Below are 18113 nucleotides of genomic sequence, written 5' to 3'. Positions count from 1 at the left end.
GGACTGAAACATGATGTCTTGAGCTAAATTTAAAACCTTCTCTCTCGTCTGTTCATCAAGACTGTATTTGGTATCACTGTCGACAGGGGGGTCTGATACGTCACCAATCAGAAATGCAATGATGTTATAGAGCAGTGGTGGAACTAGGCTGTCTGCTGCATCATAAGTCAAATCAATGCTGCTTTTGCTTTCTTTGAAATCCTTTGCACTGTCCACTAGTTGAGCCTTGGCTTTAGTCATCAGATAAAAGAAGTTTTTTCTTTCTTCCATTTTGTATTTATCACTAAGTCTACTAGGACCTGAATTTCCACTTTCTGATACCACTGAAGACCTCCTGGGTCGGGTTCCATTCTCACCTTCTCCATCATCATTCCCCACATCAATAAACGAACAATCACCAAGTTCTTCATCACTCGATGTCACAGATTTCGATGTTGCAGCTACGTCAGAATCTATCACAGTCGAATCTGAGCTGTCACTACCAGCATCATCTGAGTCCATTAGAACAGCCCTGTATTCAAATTCTTCAATCATCGCCTTAACTTGTGCTGCCATATCGCCAGCCAAAACTGTTCCTTTCAGATGGTAAAACGTCCCTTTTCTAGGATCCACAAACTTGATTAGCTGGCTCCCGAAATGTCTGTCCAAACTTCTTTTAAGCCAAAGCAGTCTATGCTTCTGCCAAACAAGTCCATTGTCAATCAAAACTTTTCTTAGCTTTTCTTTGAAATCAGAAATGTGGTAAATCCTTCCTTCTTTAAGCCTAGACTCAACCCCTTCTAAGAACAGGGCAAATATTGTTTTGTTCACATCATGCACAACATCACATTTTGGCTTTGTAGCCATAAATTTGTCAATGCACTTTTTGTGGTACTTTGCCTCAGCTGCTATAAGGTCAGTCCCACTAACTCTGCTAAATACCACTGGCAGTGTGAGCCAGAGAAGATTAGCTTTCAGGACAATAGCTTCACTGCAAGAAAAAGTTTCAACATTGGATAACTTTAGAGAGTTTTTTTTACTGCTTCCTGTTTTGGAGCAAAACAAACAACAAGTTTTGTATGAGAAGGAAATGGCTGCAGGTTCCGAACGCGTTTTTTTTCTGGTAGTGCTTACATTTTCAGTGCTGGAACACCCCTCTGGAGCAGAAGTTCCTTTCCTGATGGTGTACATAAGCTGGCGGTGACAGCTGGAATGCCATTTTCGACTTTTAAACAAAAAACTGTCTTTTGATGCCTCAGTCAGCAATCTTCTGAACTTGGGATCAGCAGATGTTTCCAATGTCTCAAGTAGCTTCTTAGAGCTTTTGATGATTGACAGGTTTTCTTTCTTTTCATCTTGGCAAACAAAGCATAAAGAAAAATCAGTCTTTCTTATTTTTTTGGGGCTCTCAAGAAATCCAACCGTTTTCTGTAGTTTTTCCATCTGAAATAATAAATTAGTGAGGAAATTGTATACCTGGAAAAGTTCATGTTAAAATATAGCTAACAATACTGGGAAAATAACATTTGTTTATGGCTTAACAGTCTGTGATATTTCTCTAGATTCAAACCTAGTTTTGCATTTGTTGTACAACTTGTATTATAGGAGTAAATTAATGTAGCGTTTACACTGGCAAGAATTCCTGTCAAGTAGAACAGAATTTGGTCTACTTGAAAGGATTCCGACAGTGAGTAGAGAGTAGAATACAAGCAAGCAACAAAATCACTTTGGCTACTACTATTAACTCAGTAAAAAGGACTGACAGCAAGAATAGTGTTGGGCGATATTTGGATTTTTTGATATATTGATATTTTCACTTTCAATATTCGATAATCAATATATCAATATTTCGGTACCATGTTTTGCTATAGTATTGGTCTCGTTTTGCCAAAATTTAAGAACAAAAATTGTCGTCAGAAAGCACTTTGCATGAAATCAAACTTCGAATAAATAGAAACCGAATTACAAAGAACATATTGCTCCAGTTTTGGATATATAAGTGTAACTTATGTTGGATAATTTACAATAATTAGAACTGAATAAATATCGTTTTCAATATCGATATTTACGTTTTGCTATTCAATATCAATATTTGGTCTGATATATTGATATATCATTATCAATATCGAATATTGCCCAACACTAAGCAAGAAGCAGAGTAGAACATTAGCCTGTGAATTAAGTGTGATGCTGGGATTATTGCTAAAAGAAAAAACTAGACTATCCCTAGATATCACTTAACTGGATTAGTATTTTCTTTTAACTCAATGATATTAGTCATTTAAGAACCAGAAAAGAGAGACTGTTCACACAAGAGGTCAACACTCACCGGTAGTTGAGAACCCAAAAGAGTAGGCTAGAGAACTGTCAAAATAGCAATAAGGCGGAGACTTGTCTCCAGCAGCCAATCACAGACCTCCTTGGACTTCGTTAAACTAGTCGACGAACCGGGATCCTGTCCCCAGTCTGGAACCCGGATCCTGGCTTAGTCATTTAAGAACCAGAAAAGAGAGACCGTTTACACAAGTCAAGTCTCAAGAGGTCAACACTCACTGGTATTTGAGAACCCAAAAGAGTAGGCTAGAGAACTGTCAAAACAGCAATAAAATGTAAATAACTGTAGCTGCAATTTATTCTATGGCTGCTTAAGTAGAGAATTCTTCAATGAACAATGTTTAATGAAAAACAGTTTCCACTAGCCTATGCTATTCAACTTATTTATTAGTTATTACTTGGTCATGTGCCTGGCTTCTGCCTGACCTGGGCATTCAGAGCAGGACATATCAACAACCTTTGTACTGTAAATATGTTTCACAAGTAAAACCTACCTTCAGTGTCTACACCTCTTGCATCAAGCTCCACTCAAGTGCAAATCAAGTTTAAGGTCCTCCATAATTTTGTGTTTAGACTCCTTTGCTTGACTTGTTCTATTCAGCTTATCTTGGAAAATCTATCTGGCCGGGTGAACCCTGACGCATTCACACTGGATAGATGCCGCTGCTTATCCGAGCTAAAAATTGGGTCAATCCGCTTTTCTGTCAATAGTTCAAAAACGAGAAGAGTTAGAGAATTTCTGGATCAGTCATTTTGTAGGACAATAAATTTCCTATAGAAGCCATTAAAAAAAAATACACCTCAGTCAGGCAAATTTTCAAGATGGATCAAGATTAATCCAAAAGAGAGATAAATTGTGTTAACTTTTTCGTTGAAATTTTGTGATTACAACTGAACGGCAAAAGATAAAAATGTTTTGAAAAGAGAATATGATTCTTTATTTAATTACCTTCGATCTGAGGTATAGCTGAACAATTTTGGAGTAACCTGTAATTTTTTATCGATTTTAATATAATTTTTGCCAGTTAAGATGGATTTTTAGGGAATTTGAAGAAATGTGGATGTTGCACCCATTTGTCGACTATATAACGCCGATTTTCGTTTTCAGCATGGTCGATTGCATTGGATTGCACACTCAAACCTTCTGCTGCTTGCTGATCACCTCAATCCTTAAATATCAACATTTCTCTCGTGTGGCTCCCTGACTATAGTGTAGAAAAACCAGTTTCACATAGGTAAGATGTTACAAATGGTAATAAAATTTCTAAAGCTTTTATGTCAAAGTAGGAAAATCATACTTTACTCGTAGCTAAAACGTAACAATATTATTTTCATTTCGAAGCATCTGCTTTAATGTTCTATCACTAAATAAGTCAATTATTATTTCTTGTTCTGCTGTCGTAAGTCCAAAATCATAATATTTTTCAATCAAAAATGGGTTTCTAATCCATTCATATTTGGATATGTAAAGATCTTTAAAGTAAAACGAGAATTACTTCCATAGACGGGTCAGCTGATTATGAATAAGAACTTTACTTTGTTCTATTTTATCAGCAAGACAGGTAATTTTAAAAGTGGGAAACATGTCAAAGATTTTTCAAACTTATTATCCACAGTTCCAATTTGTTCATACATGCAGTAATCTTGTCTTTCTGCGTAAAAGAGTCTTTGAAAAATATTAACTAAACATGCATGTTTTACAAGAAATTTCGTGTCATAAAACAAGTGTGCTTCATCTCTTTTATTATCACTAAGAAATATGGCGATCTCTTCTTTTAGCTCAAACACCCTTTGAAGTACTTTGGCTCGAGAAAGCCAACGCGCCTCACAATAGTATAGAAATGATCTATATTCTGAATCCATGTCGTCACACAATTTTTCGAAAAGCCTTCCTCTTAATGGTCTCTTTTGACAAAATTTACAACTCTTGTAATAACTTCAAAATTGTTAGTAGATCTTCACCCATATCTCTTGAAACAAGTGACTGTCTATGAAACATGCAATACGTCCAAACTGCACGAGGAGCCACCTTTCGAACTAGTGCCTGTAGACCAGCATTTTTGTCCTGCCATAGATGGAACTCCATCTGTATATAGTCCAACACAGTTTTCCTACAGAATTCCATTTTCATTAAAAAAAATTATCATTGATTTCAAAACTTCCCTTGCTGTAGTATTACATACAATAGGATTACAGAATAACATGTCTTCTCTAACATCAGTTTCCACAACATATCTTACATATGTTATCAAGCGGGAATCCTTAAGAACATCTGTAGCCTCATCTACTTGCAACGCGAAAAAAGATTATTAATTATTGATCGCAATTGACTATTAATTGATCGCAAAGATCTTCAGATATATCGGATATTAGTCAGCCCACCGTATTACCTGTATGTGGAATGATTTTAAGTTGATCAGCATATGGTTGACCGAGCATCGTTTCTATCATGTCAATAGCTGCAGGCAGCACCAAAGTTTCTCCTATTGAATGGGGTTTTTCGCATTTAACATTTCTAGATTGAGATGGCTAGGCCACGTTCTGCGGATGAAGGATGACAGATTGCGGAAGATTGTCCTTTTTGGCCAACCTTCTAGGGCTAAACGGAAAGCAGGTCGTCTTCGTCGGGGGTGGAAGGGTGTCATAAATAAATAATTAAAGGAAATGGAAACTTCTTGGGAGGCAGTAAAGGGAGAGGCTTTGAATATACTGGGTTGGAGGAAGAGCGTTCGTAGCTGTGTTGGCCTTAGGTAGCTTGGTGCTACGGTGAGTTATTAGTTGTAGTAGTTTAAGAAGCTTTATATGACACAAGCAATGCTTTTTGTGTTACAGATATGGTCCTTGAAAACAATTCTTGTTGTTTATTTAAATTCTCTAATTTTCTTTAGAAAAATTTTCTTGTCTTGCCAAGGGGATCTTCATGTACTTTTTCACGATGTCGTTTTAATTTATTTGGTTTCATGCTGTCTGAGGCCAAAGTTTTCATGCACAGCAAATACAATGGTCATTCTTGACCATTAATTACCTTATATGTAAACCCTATTTATAAGTACATTGGATCATGTTTTCTATATTTAGATTTACTCTTTTGCGAAGATGTATGTCCGATATTTTCATCATCTTTTCTTTGGCCCTCTGCTTCTGCTTCATTTATTTTTTTTTTCAAGCGAATTACGTATTTACCCATCTGAAAGGGGTATTATTTTAAATCAATGACTTTAAGTTAATTTAAAATACAATACAATTATATCAACATTTTCTTTTAAATTAAATATCAGTCTTAATTGGGATAATTTTTAAGTGTAGAATTAAAAACTAATTTCTTGTCAAAATTAATTACTGGAATATAAACAACATGAAAATAACTTGCGCTCTTTTTACATAAACATGAATTTTTCCAATAACAATATTCATATTACTCAATTAAAACGGTTACTGGTAATTTTACGAGAAAGTAAAAAGGCGCTAGTAGTGAAAACATTAATATCAGCCAGGATTTTTTTTTATTGTTTCGAATGCTTATAATTCTGACACTTCGCACACGATCCAAAGAACTACCTGAACGTTAAATTAACATTTCCTGGTTAATAAAGTTCTTTTATAACAGCTATGAAATTTACCACAATGTTAATTTATTTAGAATTTACCAAAGCGAAGTGTTTTATTCTATATATCAACGTGGCTGTCGCAAGCCACAGCCTATATAGACGCCAGTTGCGCGTAGTTGTATCTTGCCCATAGAAGGATTTCAAAACGCATAGGCGTTAACCTCCGGCACTCCCACAGCCAATCAGCACGGAAAGATCTTGGCTCTATTAACCTCCGGTGCTTCCACAGCCAATCAGCGCGGACAGATCTTGGCTTTACCGTCGATGTCGTGACGATAGCAATGTAATATTTTTGAAAATGTTAGAGCAACTTTTGTCTATACAGGCTGTGTCGCAAGCACTACTAACGAACTAATTCTGTTCACAGAAAACTGAAACAATCAGATGCTTCTGTTTACTGAAGTTTGGCGCGAGTAAGCACGAGAATACCCGGGATGTTACGACCGCTTATCTTTTGATTCCACGCCCCACTGGTGCTCGGCTCCAAACACTCCAAGAAGAGTATGGATGGAATATTTTAGTACTTGTACCAGAAAAATTCGCGGCGATTCATTTTTTTTTACACCTATTCGACTCTTTTGGTTTTTATTCGAAAATGACACCGGGCAGCTGGTCAAACTTGTGAGAATTGTACTATTGTTGATGCCTATAATGAAAAGTGTAAATTAAGCAATCCATGTAAATTGAATGGAGGATACGCGGTGCAAATTAAAGACTGTAATTATTCCCGTGCTGAAGATATTTATGACTCTCACACTATAGGTTTCCTATGCTCCAAGAGTCATGATAAATGTAAATGGGAAAATACTAACCCTGGCATGATTGCAAAACACCCTAAACTGGCTTTAATTCCTGTATTGAAGATATTAGTGACTCTAACACTTGAGGTTTCCTATGCTCCAAGTGTCACTATGATAAATCTGATCAACGGGAAAATACTTACCCTAAATATTATTTCAGTTTTTTTAGGAGATTGGTATCGTCATTGTTTTAAATTGTTTTGGGAGGAAGAACGTGGTCTACGCTTCTAATGCTAGAATAATAAGAGAGTCAGGTTTCTACGACATCGCTGTGAAAATACTTGCTATTATAATTATAGGCCTACTGATTTTTGTTTTTGGCTGTTACAGAAAGTGATTTTTCATATGAGAATATTGTGTGTGAGATTGCTTCAGAAAAGAAATTCAATGTAAGTATAACCACGACAACGAAAAATAAAATATATAAGTACATGAAAACACAGCTTTTGGTTGATAAACCTTGTACTTGCTTCCAATTTTGAATAATAGATTTTCCACTTTGCTCAAGAAAGTTTGTAATGTTACGTGTGTAAAATGCATATGGTAAGCCAAGAGGATATACAAATTTAACATTTTTCACTGTTTGAAAGATGCATAGTCAATGTCCCGTATTTAAACTTGATGCGATACTATTAATAGTGCTAAGCGGGGACTTGTTAACTTAAGATACAAGTAACTAGGAGTATAAATATCTCACCCCATCCTACCGGCTATAAGCCCAATTTTACAGGTGTTCTGATTTCCTTTCTCACAAATCCAGCCCCTACTCCCAATGAAGCCGTTACTTGGCCGTCATCTCCTGCATGTTTACCAAACACGGACTATTCTTTTCAAATTCACGCCCCCTCCCAGTTGTTTGCAGTTGAAAGAGCGTTTCTCTAGTCTTCCAGGTCACATTTTTTGTAGTGATAAGCTATAGCCTGTGACTATTTCCCCGTGTATATAAATTTGCTTTAACAACGCAGCTACTTGATAATTACAGCATGATAAGCTGAAAACATATTTTCTTTTTAAATATAGTCACGGTCCCCCCTTATGGACAACTTGGTAAACAAGAGCTAAGAGCTCATATGGCACTTGTGATGAGGCCGGAAGAGCTAAGAGCTCATACGGTATGAGCTCTAGCAAAATTTTAAGAATCAATATATTGATTTAAAAGGAAAATCAGAGGCTTCATGCCGGTCCGGATTTAAAATAAGAGCTCTGAGTCACGAGCTCCTTCTAAATATCGAAATTCATTAAGATCCGATCACCCACTCGTAAGTTCAAAATACCTCATTTTTTCTAATTTTTCCTCTCCCTTCAGCCCCTCAGATGGTCGAATCGGGGAAAACGACTTTATCAAGTCAATTTGTGCAGCTCCCTGACACGCCTACCAATTTTCATCGTCCTAGCACGTCCAGAAGCACCTAACTCGCCAAAGTACTGAACTCCACCCCCTAACTCCCCCAAAAGAGAGCAGATCCATTACGGTTACGTCAATCACGTATCCACACCATTTGCTTATTCTACCCACCAAGTTTCATCTCGATTTCTCCACTCTAAGCGTTATCCAAGATTTTCGGTTTCCCCCTCCAACTCCCCCCCCCCCCAATGTCAACAGATCTGTTTGGGATTTAAAATGAGAGCTCTGAGACATGACTTCCTTCTAAATATCAAATTTCATTAAGATCCGGTCGCCCGTTTTAAATTAAAAATACCTCTATTTTTATAAGTTTTCCAAATTAACACGTCCCAGCTCCTCCAAAGAGAACGAATCCATTCCAATTATGTCAATCACCTATCTATAACTTGTGCTTATTCTTCCCATCAATTTTCATCCCGATCTCTCAACTCTCAGCATTTTCCGAGATTTCTATCCCCCCCCCCTCCAACCGCCTATGTCCCCAGATCCAATTCAAATTTAAAATGGAACATCTGAAACATAATATCCTTCAATATATCAAGTTTTATTAAGATCTGATCACCCATTCTTAAGATAAATATACCTAAATTTTCATTCCGGTTTCCCCCTCCAACTCCCCCTACTGTCACCGGATCTGGTCGGGATATCAGTCAAGTATCTTGGACTTACTTTTATTCCCACTAAGTTTCATCCTGACCTCTCCGCTTTAAGTGTTTTCAAAGATTTCCGCCCCCCCCCCAATTAATGAGGGTCCCCCCTAATGACGCTGGATCTGGTCGGGATTTAAAATAAGAGATCTGAGTTACGAGGTCCTTCTAAACATGAAATTTCATTAATATCCGATCACTCCTTCGTAAGTTAAAAATACCTCATTTTTTTAATTTTTCAGAATTAATCCTCCCCCCAACTCCCCCAAATAGTACGGATCTGTTCCGGTTATGTTAATCACGTATCTAGGACTTCTGCTTATTTTTCCCACCAAGTTTCATCCCGATCCCTCCACTCTAAGCGTTTTCCAAGATTTTAGGTTTTCCCCTAATCTCCACCCAATGTCACCGGATCCGGTCGGGATTTGAAATAATAGCTCTGCGACACGATGTCTTTCTGAATATCAAATTTCATTCAGATCCGATAACCTGTTCGTAAGTTAAAAATACCTCATTTTTTTTTTATTTTGCCGATTTAACCGTCCCCTCACTCCCCCCCCCCCAAATGGTCGAATCGGGGAAAAAGACAATTTTCATTATAATCTGGTCTGGTTTCTGATACGCCTGCCAAATTTTATCGTCCTAGCTTACCTGGAAGAGCCTAAACTAGCTAAACCGGGACCGACAGACTGACCGAAAGAACTTGCGATCGCTATATGTCACTTGGTATATACCAAGTGCCATAAGAACGATCTCTAGACCATAGTAACCGAAAATTCAAAATCGTTTTTTTATGTACACTGTCGAGTGGGGAAAAAATCGTCCCTTGAAGTTCCTTTAAGAATGGCAACTAATGGTAACTTAACGTGACAAGGTGAAACTTCCGGGGCATCATGAAAGCGATGTTCAACTGACCAAAATGGGATATGCACAAGATACTACCGCTACTATTTCTTCTGCTACTGTTCCTGCGACTACTGCTTCTACTACCAAAAAAATTACTGTGATAATACAAATTATAAAAACTTTCACTTTTATAGCATTAATAAACCAAATATTATCAACATTTAAAGGAATAAATATCAGCTTATATATATTAAACTGACAATGCACATTACTTGGTATTTTTTTTTGTTAAGTGTAAATTATGTTTTGGCATTGGAATTGTAAAGGGGTTTCGAGGCCTACTCATGTAAATTTCTGCTCGTTTGGGGTTTGAATCGGTTATTTATTGTAATTTCTATTTGTTTTGGGTTTCATTTATATATCGATGCTGATTTGTGGTAGTTTTACGCTTGGTAGGTTATTTGATTCTTGTTTTGCTAATTTTTGTTTAATGAAGATCTCTACTCCTCTTTGGAAACTTATTTTGCGGAAAACAGTTTTTAATTAATTCGTTTTAAAAAAAACGCCACTATTGGTTGCCAAGAAATACCAACATAAAGTGGGTTTAAGCTGTTGCAAAGAAGAAGCAAAAGTACTGTTCCCATTAAAAATAAGCAGTAAACTCCTGCGACCCTTTATATTACTCAGACAAATTGTTTCTGGTCTTAGAACATTACTAAATATTTTTTTGGGGAAAACAAAGAGCCTTAGAATCCATTGACAATAATACTGCACTACTAGTAAGATTCAGCTTGCACTAATTTGAAGCAATGGGATTTTTTATATAAATATTCTGATGGACGGAAAAAATTATTAAAAATCTCGATTGAGATAAATACAAGTTAAATCTCTTTGCTAGTAAAACTTTTCTTGTGAATAAATCTCTACAAATTCTTCGTTTTTGAGCCGAAGCCTAAATTTGAAATCTTCTAATTGTATGAAAAATTAAATTGCTAAATCGAACTTGCCGTTACCAATGAAGTAATAACAAGGCTGATTGAAATTTTTTTAATGGAAACGCTAGAGATTTTTTGAAATTTCCTTTTTTAGTCATCACCATTTAAATTTATTAAATTTGTCACTGAAATGAAGCTAATTTTATGAAACTAAATTAATTTTGATTCAAGGTAAATCTACAGTAAAAAGTACAAGGGGTCAATCAAAATGTTACCATTGTTTCCTGCTCAATTAAAGAAACTCATACCTCAGCACCCCCATCTAGGGTCAGGTCATTCTCTAGATCAATCCAGTCGATAGTGTTAATGAAATTTACTAGCTTCACAACATCTTTTCTCGAGTAGTTGTAGTTACAATAACCTTGTTCAAAATACAGAATAAGGCAAAATATCAAGCACCAATTCATAGCAGCTCCACGACAGTTTGATGTGAAAAGATATAATTACTCTTGTCTCCGAGACACCGATGGTTTTAATTTTGTTTTTAATCGACGTCACAATATTAATGACGGTCTCAAAACAGATAATTTTATTTTCTGTCCTTTTGCCAGATTCAAAAGTTACAATTCAAATCCAAAACACAGGATGAAACCAAAATCATTATACCACTTGAAAGATTTTATTTTCAGACTTTATTCGTTTATATGCAGTGTTACTGGTTTTGCACCAATATATGAAGGGTGGTCAAGTGGATCTTCCTCTAAGGGGGAGAAGGGGTTAAAGCATCAAATAATAAATTCTTTAAAAAAAATATGAAAAAAGCAGTATCACAATAATAATGATGTTCCAATAACAGATATTTTTTTTCTGTGTTTTTGACAAATTCAAAATTTTCAGTTTTGGCAAACCCCTTCTTGAATTAAAATGGAAAAGTTGTGGGCTAAATCAAGTCAAGACTAATTGTAGAAATAGCCAAGACAAATAGTCGAATGGAGTGAGAACAAAAAACCTGTTTACTTATGCTACATCCTCTCATGTTGATGTCCGTACTTTAAGCGGTGGGCATAAGCTAGATGGGATGACTGTCTGACTGTTTGACTATCACTCCACAGTGCCAAACTAGAGTCAACCTGTTGAGGTTCAACCCGGCTCGGCACAGCCTAGACGTTCTTCCATTATAATTGAAAAATTTTCAGATGGGATAAAGTTGCAATTCTAATCCAAAACCCGGTATGAAACCCAGTTGGAAGGTTTATCATTTTCTCAAAATAACAATGATAAAACCTTATGCTGCATGCAAATAAGTCCTTGGATAATAAAAAAAAAGTCAGCTGAAAGCAAAGAGGAGCATTAAAACTTAAAAGGAATATAAATTTGTCCGTATATGAGAGGTACTTACCCCTCCTCAATCCCTTGCTCTTTACAATAAAGATTTACTTTTTGGCCCAAACCTTTAAGAACGACTCCTAAGTCACAAGGGCTGCTTACCTGGAATAAAAAGCTTTCTTGAATAAAAAACTTTAGGGTTTTACCCCTCATATACGGAATAAAATTTCTTAGTTTTAAGTTTTAATATTAGTCCTTACTTCTGGTTAAAAAAAAAAAAATTCAATTTAATTTTTGATTTTTTTTTCAAAAAGTGTCAGGAAATCTGCCTCACACCACCACTTGTGTTTTAATGTGAAAGTTTCAACTTAATGCCCTCGGGTGATCCCAAGATATTGCTGATACGCCGTTTCGACAATCATCATGCACACAGTTTATTTTATTATTTTCAGTATATATTGACACGTCCAGTAATCTTCTCAAATTGTGTCAAGGGTTAGTTTATTCCCAGAGGCATAGTAATTTGAGCTTTGTGACTATTTTAAACAAAAAGGCCGATTCAAAATTTTGAACGAATGTCTTTCGTGGGAGTCTAGCTAAAACGGCATGAGGGGACTGGCAGCTTTCCGACTGTTTTCCAACATCACCCTCAATATGCCTGGAAAGTTTCAACGTAATATTCAACCAACTTTTAACTTAATACCCCTAGTCTTTTTAACAATCCAGAATCAAACATTCTTTCTTTATCTAATAATTATTCCTGCATGTATAAAAGGACGAATTGCATAATTTACAATCCTTACCCTTGGGGATTCGGGGGGGGGGGGCTTTGTATCTCTGGAGGCATAGTTACAAGAATTTTTGACTATTTTGAGAAAAAGTCGCATGTCCAAAATTTTGATCAGTGTTGAGGGGAGGGGGCATGTAAAAAGGGTAAGGAGCTGCTTCCTTTCCAAACACTGTCCAGAATTCCCTTCCATATACCCTGTGATTTTCCACTTAAATCCATCAGCCGTTCCTTAGACATTGCTGATACGCCTTTTCAAAAGCCAATATGCACGCACTTGTGCTTTAATTTCATCCTCAGAGGCATAATTATAAAGATTTTAGACTATTTTGAAGAGGACGGCTATTTCTAAATTTTGATGAAATGTTTTTGGAGGGATGGTAGCTAAGAGCAGCATGAGGGGACTAGAAGCCCTCCAGCCTCTTTTCAATAACCCTCTCAATATGTCCTGAAACTTTGAATTTAATACCCTCAGCCATTTTTAAGATATAGCAGATCTTCCTTTTTGATAAAGTGGATTCACATAGTTTCTTATGTTTTAATATAACAGTTTTTCTTAAATTTTCTCCAAAGTTTCATCTTAATACCCTTTTCATCTTTTTAAATGCACTTTCTTCATAATGATAAATTTAGCATGTAAAAAATGGGGAAATTACATAATTTAAATCCGAACTCCATGGTTCAGGGGGGGGGGGCAGAGTATCGTTAAAGACAATGCTATTTTTTGATTAGTATTTAAAAAATTTCAATCATTGTTGAGCAGAGGGAGCACCTGAAAAGACAAGGAAGGGTAACTAGTTAGCCTTCAATCCCCAACGAAGACTCCTTCAACACACCTTGAAAGTTTCAACTTAATACCCTCAGCCGTTCCTTAGATATTGCTAATATTCTCTATTGACAACCAGCTAGCAAAAGGTGTATTTTGAGTGTGTTCAGCATCCCTTACAAGTTTATATTGGATTTGCCCTTATTATTCTCGGCCTTTTGGAGACACAGGATAAGATATGTCCTCTTGTCCCAATTCAAACCCCTTTTATGTTAACAATCGGCAACTCATATAAATTGTAAGATCTAGCCCCGGGGGCTATGGAGGTATTGTCAACCCTGGCGGCAAATCAATCTAATATTTGGACTGCTCAGAACAAACGGCTATATATAATTTTGATCAGATAAGTTTGGGGAAAAAGGGCTTGGGGGCTGGCCGTCCTCCGATAACTTTTGACTCTTACAAAGGGAACTATGATTTTCGTAATTAAATGAACCCCTTCTGAAGAATATATGACCTCTCCATCCATATCAAGTGTGTCTAGAAAAAAAAATAATATAAAACATAATATTACATTGAAGCCTTATGTCCTTTGCAATAGGCAATGCTACATCGTTGCTTACTGATACTCCTAGCCTTACTAGCAGTATTAGCAGTAGAAGTATTAGTAGTAATAGTAGCAGTAGCAGTAGTAGTAGCAGCAGTAGTATTAGATGTAGTAGCAGTAGTAGACTTAGATTTTACCTATGAACTAGGACTATTCAAAACTTTTCAATTTACACTAAATCTCGTATTGATAGCTTTCATAAGATTGTTTTACTTTATGAATGCAATAAATTTCTTTTTCCTATTAATTTTGTCTTAGATCTTCGATAAAGCTAGCTTAAGGGTGAAATAAAACACTTATTTCTTAGAAAGTATATCTTAGTGTAAGGTTTTCTTGCGATAGACACTCGGAGGGGCGGGGATATACCTAGATTAGATTTGACCTAAGAACTAAAACTATTCAAAACTTTCCAACTTATCAATTTACACCTAATCTTGTATTGATAGCTTTGATAAGGTTTTTTTATGGTATGCATGCCATACATTTCTTTTTCCTATTAATTTTGTCTTAGATGCAGCTATTTGAATTACTTCAGTTGTATAATTTGGTAGGCAACCCTTATCAAAAACACCCTTACTTTTGTTAATTCTAACCAAATCACCAACATTGAATTTGTTTATGGATGGTTTTTGAACTCCAACATCAGGAAATAAATTAGTGTAGACCTTGTTTTCATTTTATTTTTTACTCGCTTCTATTGGTTTCATTTTGATGGATCGATGATAAGAATTGTTATAACTGTCAACGAGAGAGGGTAATACATCTATCCAATGTTTTGTGTTGTTATGAGTAAAACATTTTCACAATTTCTCTTTGATTGTTCTACTAAACCGTTCAATAATTTAAGCTTTTAATTCATTTTCAGATGAAAACCAATGAATTTCATGACTCTTAAAAAATACTTGAATGTTTTTCATAACAAATTATTTACCTTTATCTGTTTGTAATTTTTTAGGTTTTACTATTTTTAAATAAACCTGTAAAAGCATTAATAATTTCCTTACCCATTTTATCCTTTAAAAGAATACACCAAGCATATTTACTAAAACAATCGATGACTGTAACAATATAATTAAAATTATTATTTTCACTTTTATACTGCTGCATATCAACTAAATCTGCTTGCTACTTGTCATCAATACTATGAATGTAAACGCGTCTTCTTTTAAATGTATATTAGCTGGATGGTGTAAAGAATAACTATTTTAATTTTGCAACACTTCTTTGATTTTAGTTTATGATACAGTAAAACCATGTTCTTTTAATTTTCTATGTAAATCATCAATTCCTGAAAAGTTTAAATAATAGATTTCTAAAAGTTTGTTTTCTACGCTACTCTTGCCAGTACAAATACTATTTTCTTTTATCTAGAGTTTTGGCTCATTGCCTACTTTTTTTAAAACAATTTTTTGGCAACTACAAAATATGCAAATACTTTTAATCATTGCCACTTCATTTTTTTTTAAACTGTCCGAGTTAAGGACTCGGTTGCAGTAATCTTTTTACATTGCATACAATAACTCTCCATTTATTACATAATTAAATTATTAGACAACTTCAAATTATCAAACATATTAATAAACACTAACAGACTTCTACGTTCTCAAGAAAGTCTCAAGAGTAGTAAATAGCAAGCAAAAACATTCCTCAGGCATGACTATTTCTTAGATTTGGAATTTTGTTTAATAAAATCAACTCCTAATAAATGGCTGACATTGAAAAAGTGATCACAGTTGTTTACAACGAAAATCTAAATTCTTTAAGATGAAAAATCAATTGCCGCATTATATAATCAATGAATTCCGAGCATTTGCCAAAAACTATAATTTAAAGATTATTTGCAAATAAAAATTAAAATATTTAATACCAACAATGAAAAAAAATATCATTGTGCGATAACTATAGTTAATGGTCACGAAATGTAAAAAGAGAAAAAGCCAAAAAGTAGTATCACTGCAACACTGAACCTGAATTAAAAAAAAATTAGAAAATAAAATCAAATAAAAGAATAATATGATTTTGGATTTAAAACTTCAATTTCATAGTTTACGAAGTAAAATATTACTGAACTCAATTTTTTTTTAATCGAAACAGATTTCAAGTGCTGAAAATTATCATGAAGTGAAGAAAACAGTAAAAATTTATTTTAATAATCAAATAGAAATCAATAAAAAGAATGTTAATGAAAATCTAAAATTCATTCGAGATGTAACTGGTAGAGAGAATGTTAGAAAACAACGAAATATTGACATTTTGAATTTATTTATAAACAATACAAAACACAAAAAGTTCCAGGTATCACAGAGTATATGTTTAAAGATAAAAAACACGGTAACAATCCAAGTATTCAATGGATTAGAGAAAATTCCCTTACAGTTAATGTTTCAACGAATTCAAATAGAACTGATTTTGGACCACTTTTTGACTCTGTTATTAGAGATTTAAAAATAGAATGAATGATAAAATAGTTACAGAGTTCAATTTACAAAAACGTTGAATGTTTATATTCTCAGAAGGATAATGAAGAACTCGAACCTATTCATTATTATAGCGACTCCTGGACTTTTCATAAAAATAGTGACATCGAATAAATCCATCTATATAGTAACCACAAGAATATACACACATTAATCATAAAGAATACACCCAGATCAGGCATACCATTTGATAGAGTTGATGGAATTCATTATCAAATGACAATATTACTAAATTATGTAAAGGAGGTACTTATAAAGAATTGCCTGAATTTGTACAAAACAAAAATGGTTACATCAATACATAAAATGATGATAATAAATGGTTTGTTTCGTCAACACTTGCTTATCTTCATACAGTTAAAAATCATATAGACCGTCTATTAAACTATTGAAAACATGAAAATGTGTTCAACTTTAAAGAGATTACTAATTTTCTAACGGATATTCAAGATATTTATAAATTTGAAAACAAATGCAATATTAAAATGTTTTTATTTGAAATAACTGAAAATAAAATGGTTAAAGCTCATATTCCTAAAACTAAGATCAATGAAAAACTTGCTGCATATGTGATTAATTGGCTCTATTTTGATAATCATTATGTTTTAGTTAAAGATTGAAGTAGATTATTTAGAACTCAAATTACTAATGAATAAATGAATTACCCGTAAAAGTATGAAAAACACAAAGTACGGAGTATTATAAATAAACAAAAACGATAAAGAGCGAAAAAAAAATTCAAACTAACAAAGAGAAACTAACAAACTAACATGAACTAATTAGCCAGTATCAATATGGATAAAAGGCTGCAGAGGGTCATAAACTTGAATAAAGTTAATAGTCTTTTTACATAAGTCATCACTGGAAGGCCAAATCCGAGAAGGCACATCAATTAAACTAAATAGAGCAATGATTTTTCTGCTTCGGTGCCATCTAGGAAGCCGGAGGAGGAATTTGCAATATCTGAAATAAGCCACACGTAGAGTGTGACGATCTTTCTTACGAAACTGATGAGCCATGCCTAATAAAAACAAAAGCACAGGGGCGCAATAAGCATTATAAATCAGACTTAAACCGCTGCGGTTGTAACGGCTCTTATTTGGGGATATTTTCCCGTAAGCGACACGTAGGTTTTTCACGGCTTGATTCACTAGGGATGAACAGGTAGTGGAAAGTGTTGGACCGAAAAACAGACCAAGCCAACTAGCTAAAGAAGAACATGGTAGAGCTGCAGTTCCAGCAACGAGTGGAGCGACCGCATAAGGGCTATTAAAACAAATAAACTTGCATTTAGACGCAATAACTAACAGTCCAATCTTAGATAGTTCATTGGTTAACATAATAAAACTGGAAAGCAATCCACGGCTATTCCGGGTAACAAGTAGAACGTCGTCTGCAGATGCAACAGAAGACAAACCAATATTACCATAAAAAACAGAACTTTTAAGGGGACGCAGGCACGATGCAAGCGTCCCCTTAAATCTTTGCACCTACTGTGGAAGAAATTTCATAAGAGAGCAAAAGTTTGAAAAACATTCTAAAAAGGATAACTGGGAAGATCCTGACATTATTATGCCAAAAACAGGATCTAAAATT

At 34.8% G+C, this 18113-nt stretch overlaps 1 protein-coding gene and 1 long non-coding RNA gene across 2 annotated transcripts in view; one reads left to right on the top strand and one right to left on the bottom strand.

Annotated features, from left to right (window-relative positions):
- Window positions 1-3481, bottom strand: part of LOC136035051 (uncharacterized) — a 20003-nt gene extending 16522 nt beyond the window's left edge. The window contains exons 1-2 of the mRNA XM_065716647.1: window positions 2808-3481; window positions 5-1422 (exon numbers count right to left, since the gene is read on the bottom strand). Of these exons, the coding sequence (XP_065572719.1) occupies window positions 5-1422 (1418 nt within the window). The 5' untranslated portion in view covers window positions 2808-3481. The remainder of the gene's footprint in view (window positions 1-4; window positions 1423-2807) is intronic.
- The window catches only part of LOC136034932 (uncharacterized), a 256407-nt gene that overhangs the window by 44090 nt on the left and 194204 nt on the right, over window positions 1-18113 (top strand). The gene's annotated exons all lie outside the window — the stretch shown is intronic.

This window comes from Artemia franciscana, chromosome 13, assembly GCF_032884065.1.
Source record: "Artemia franciscana chromosome 13, ASM3288406v1, whole genome shotgun sequence".
NCBI classification, from domain to species: domain Eukaryota; kingdom Metazoa; phylum Arthropoda; class Branchiopoda; order Anostraca; family Artemiidae; genus Artemia; species Artemia franciscana.
This window is presented reverse-complemented; position numbering and strand designations above follow the sequence as displayed.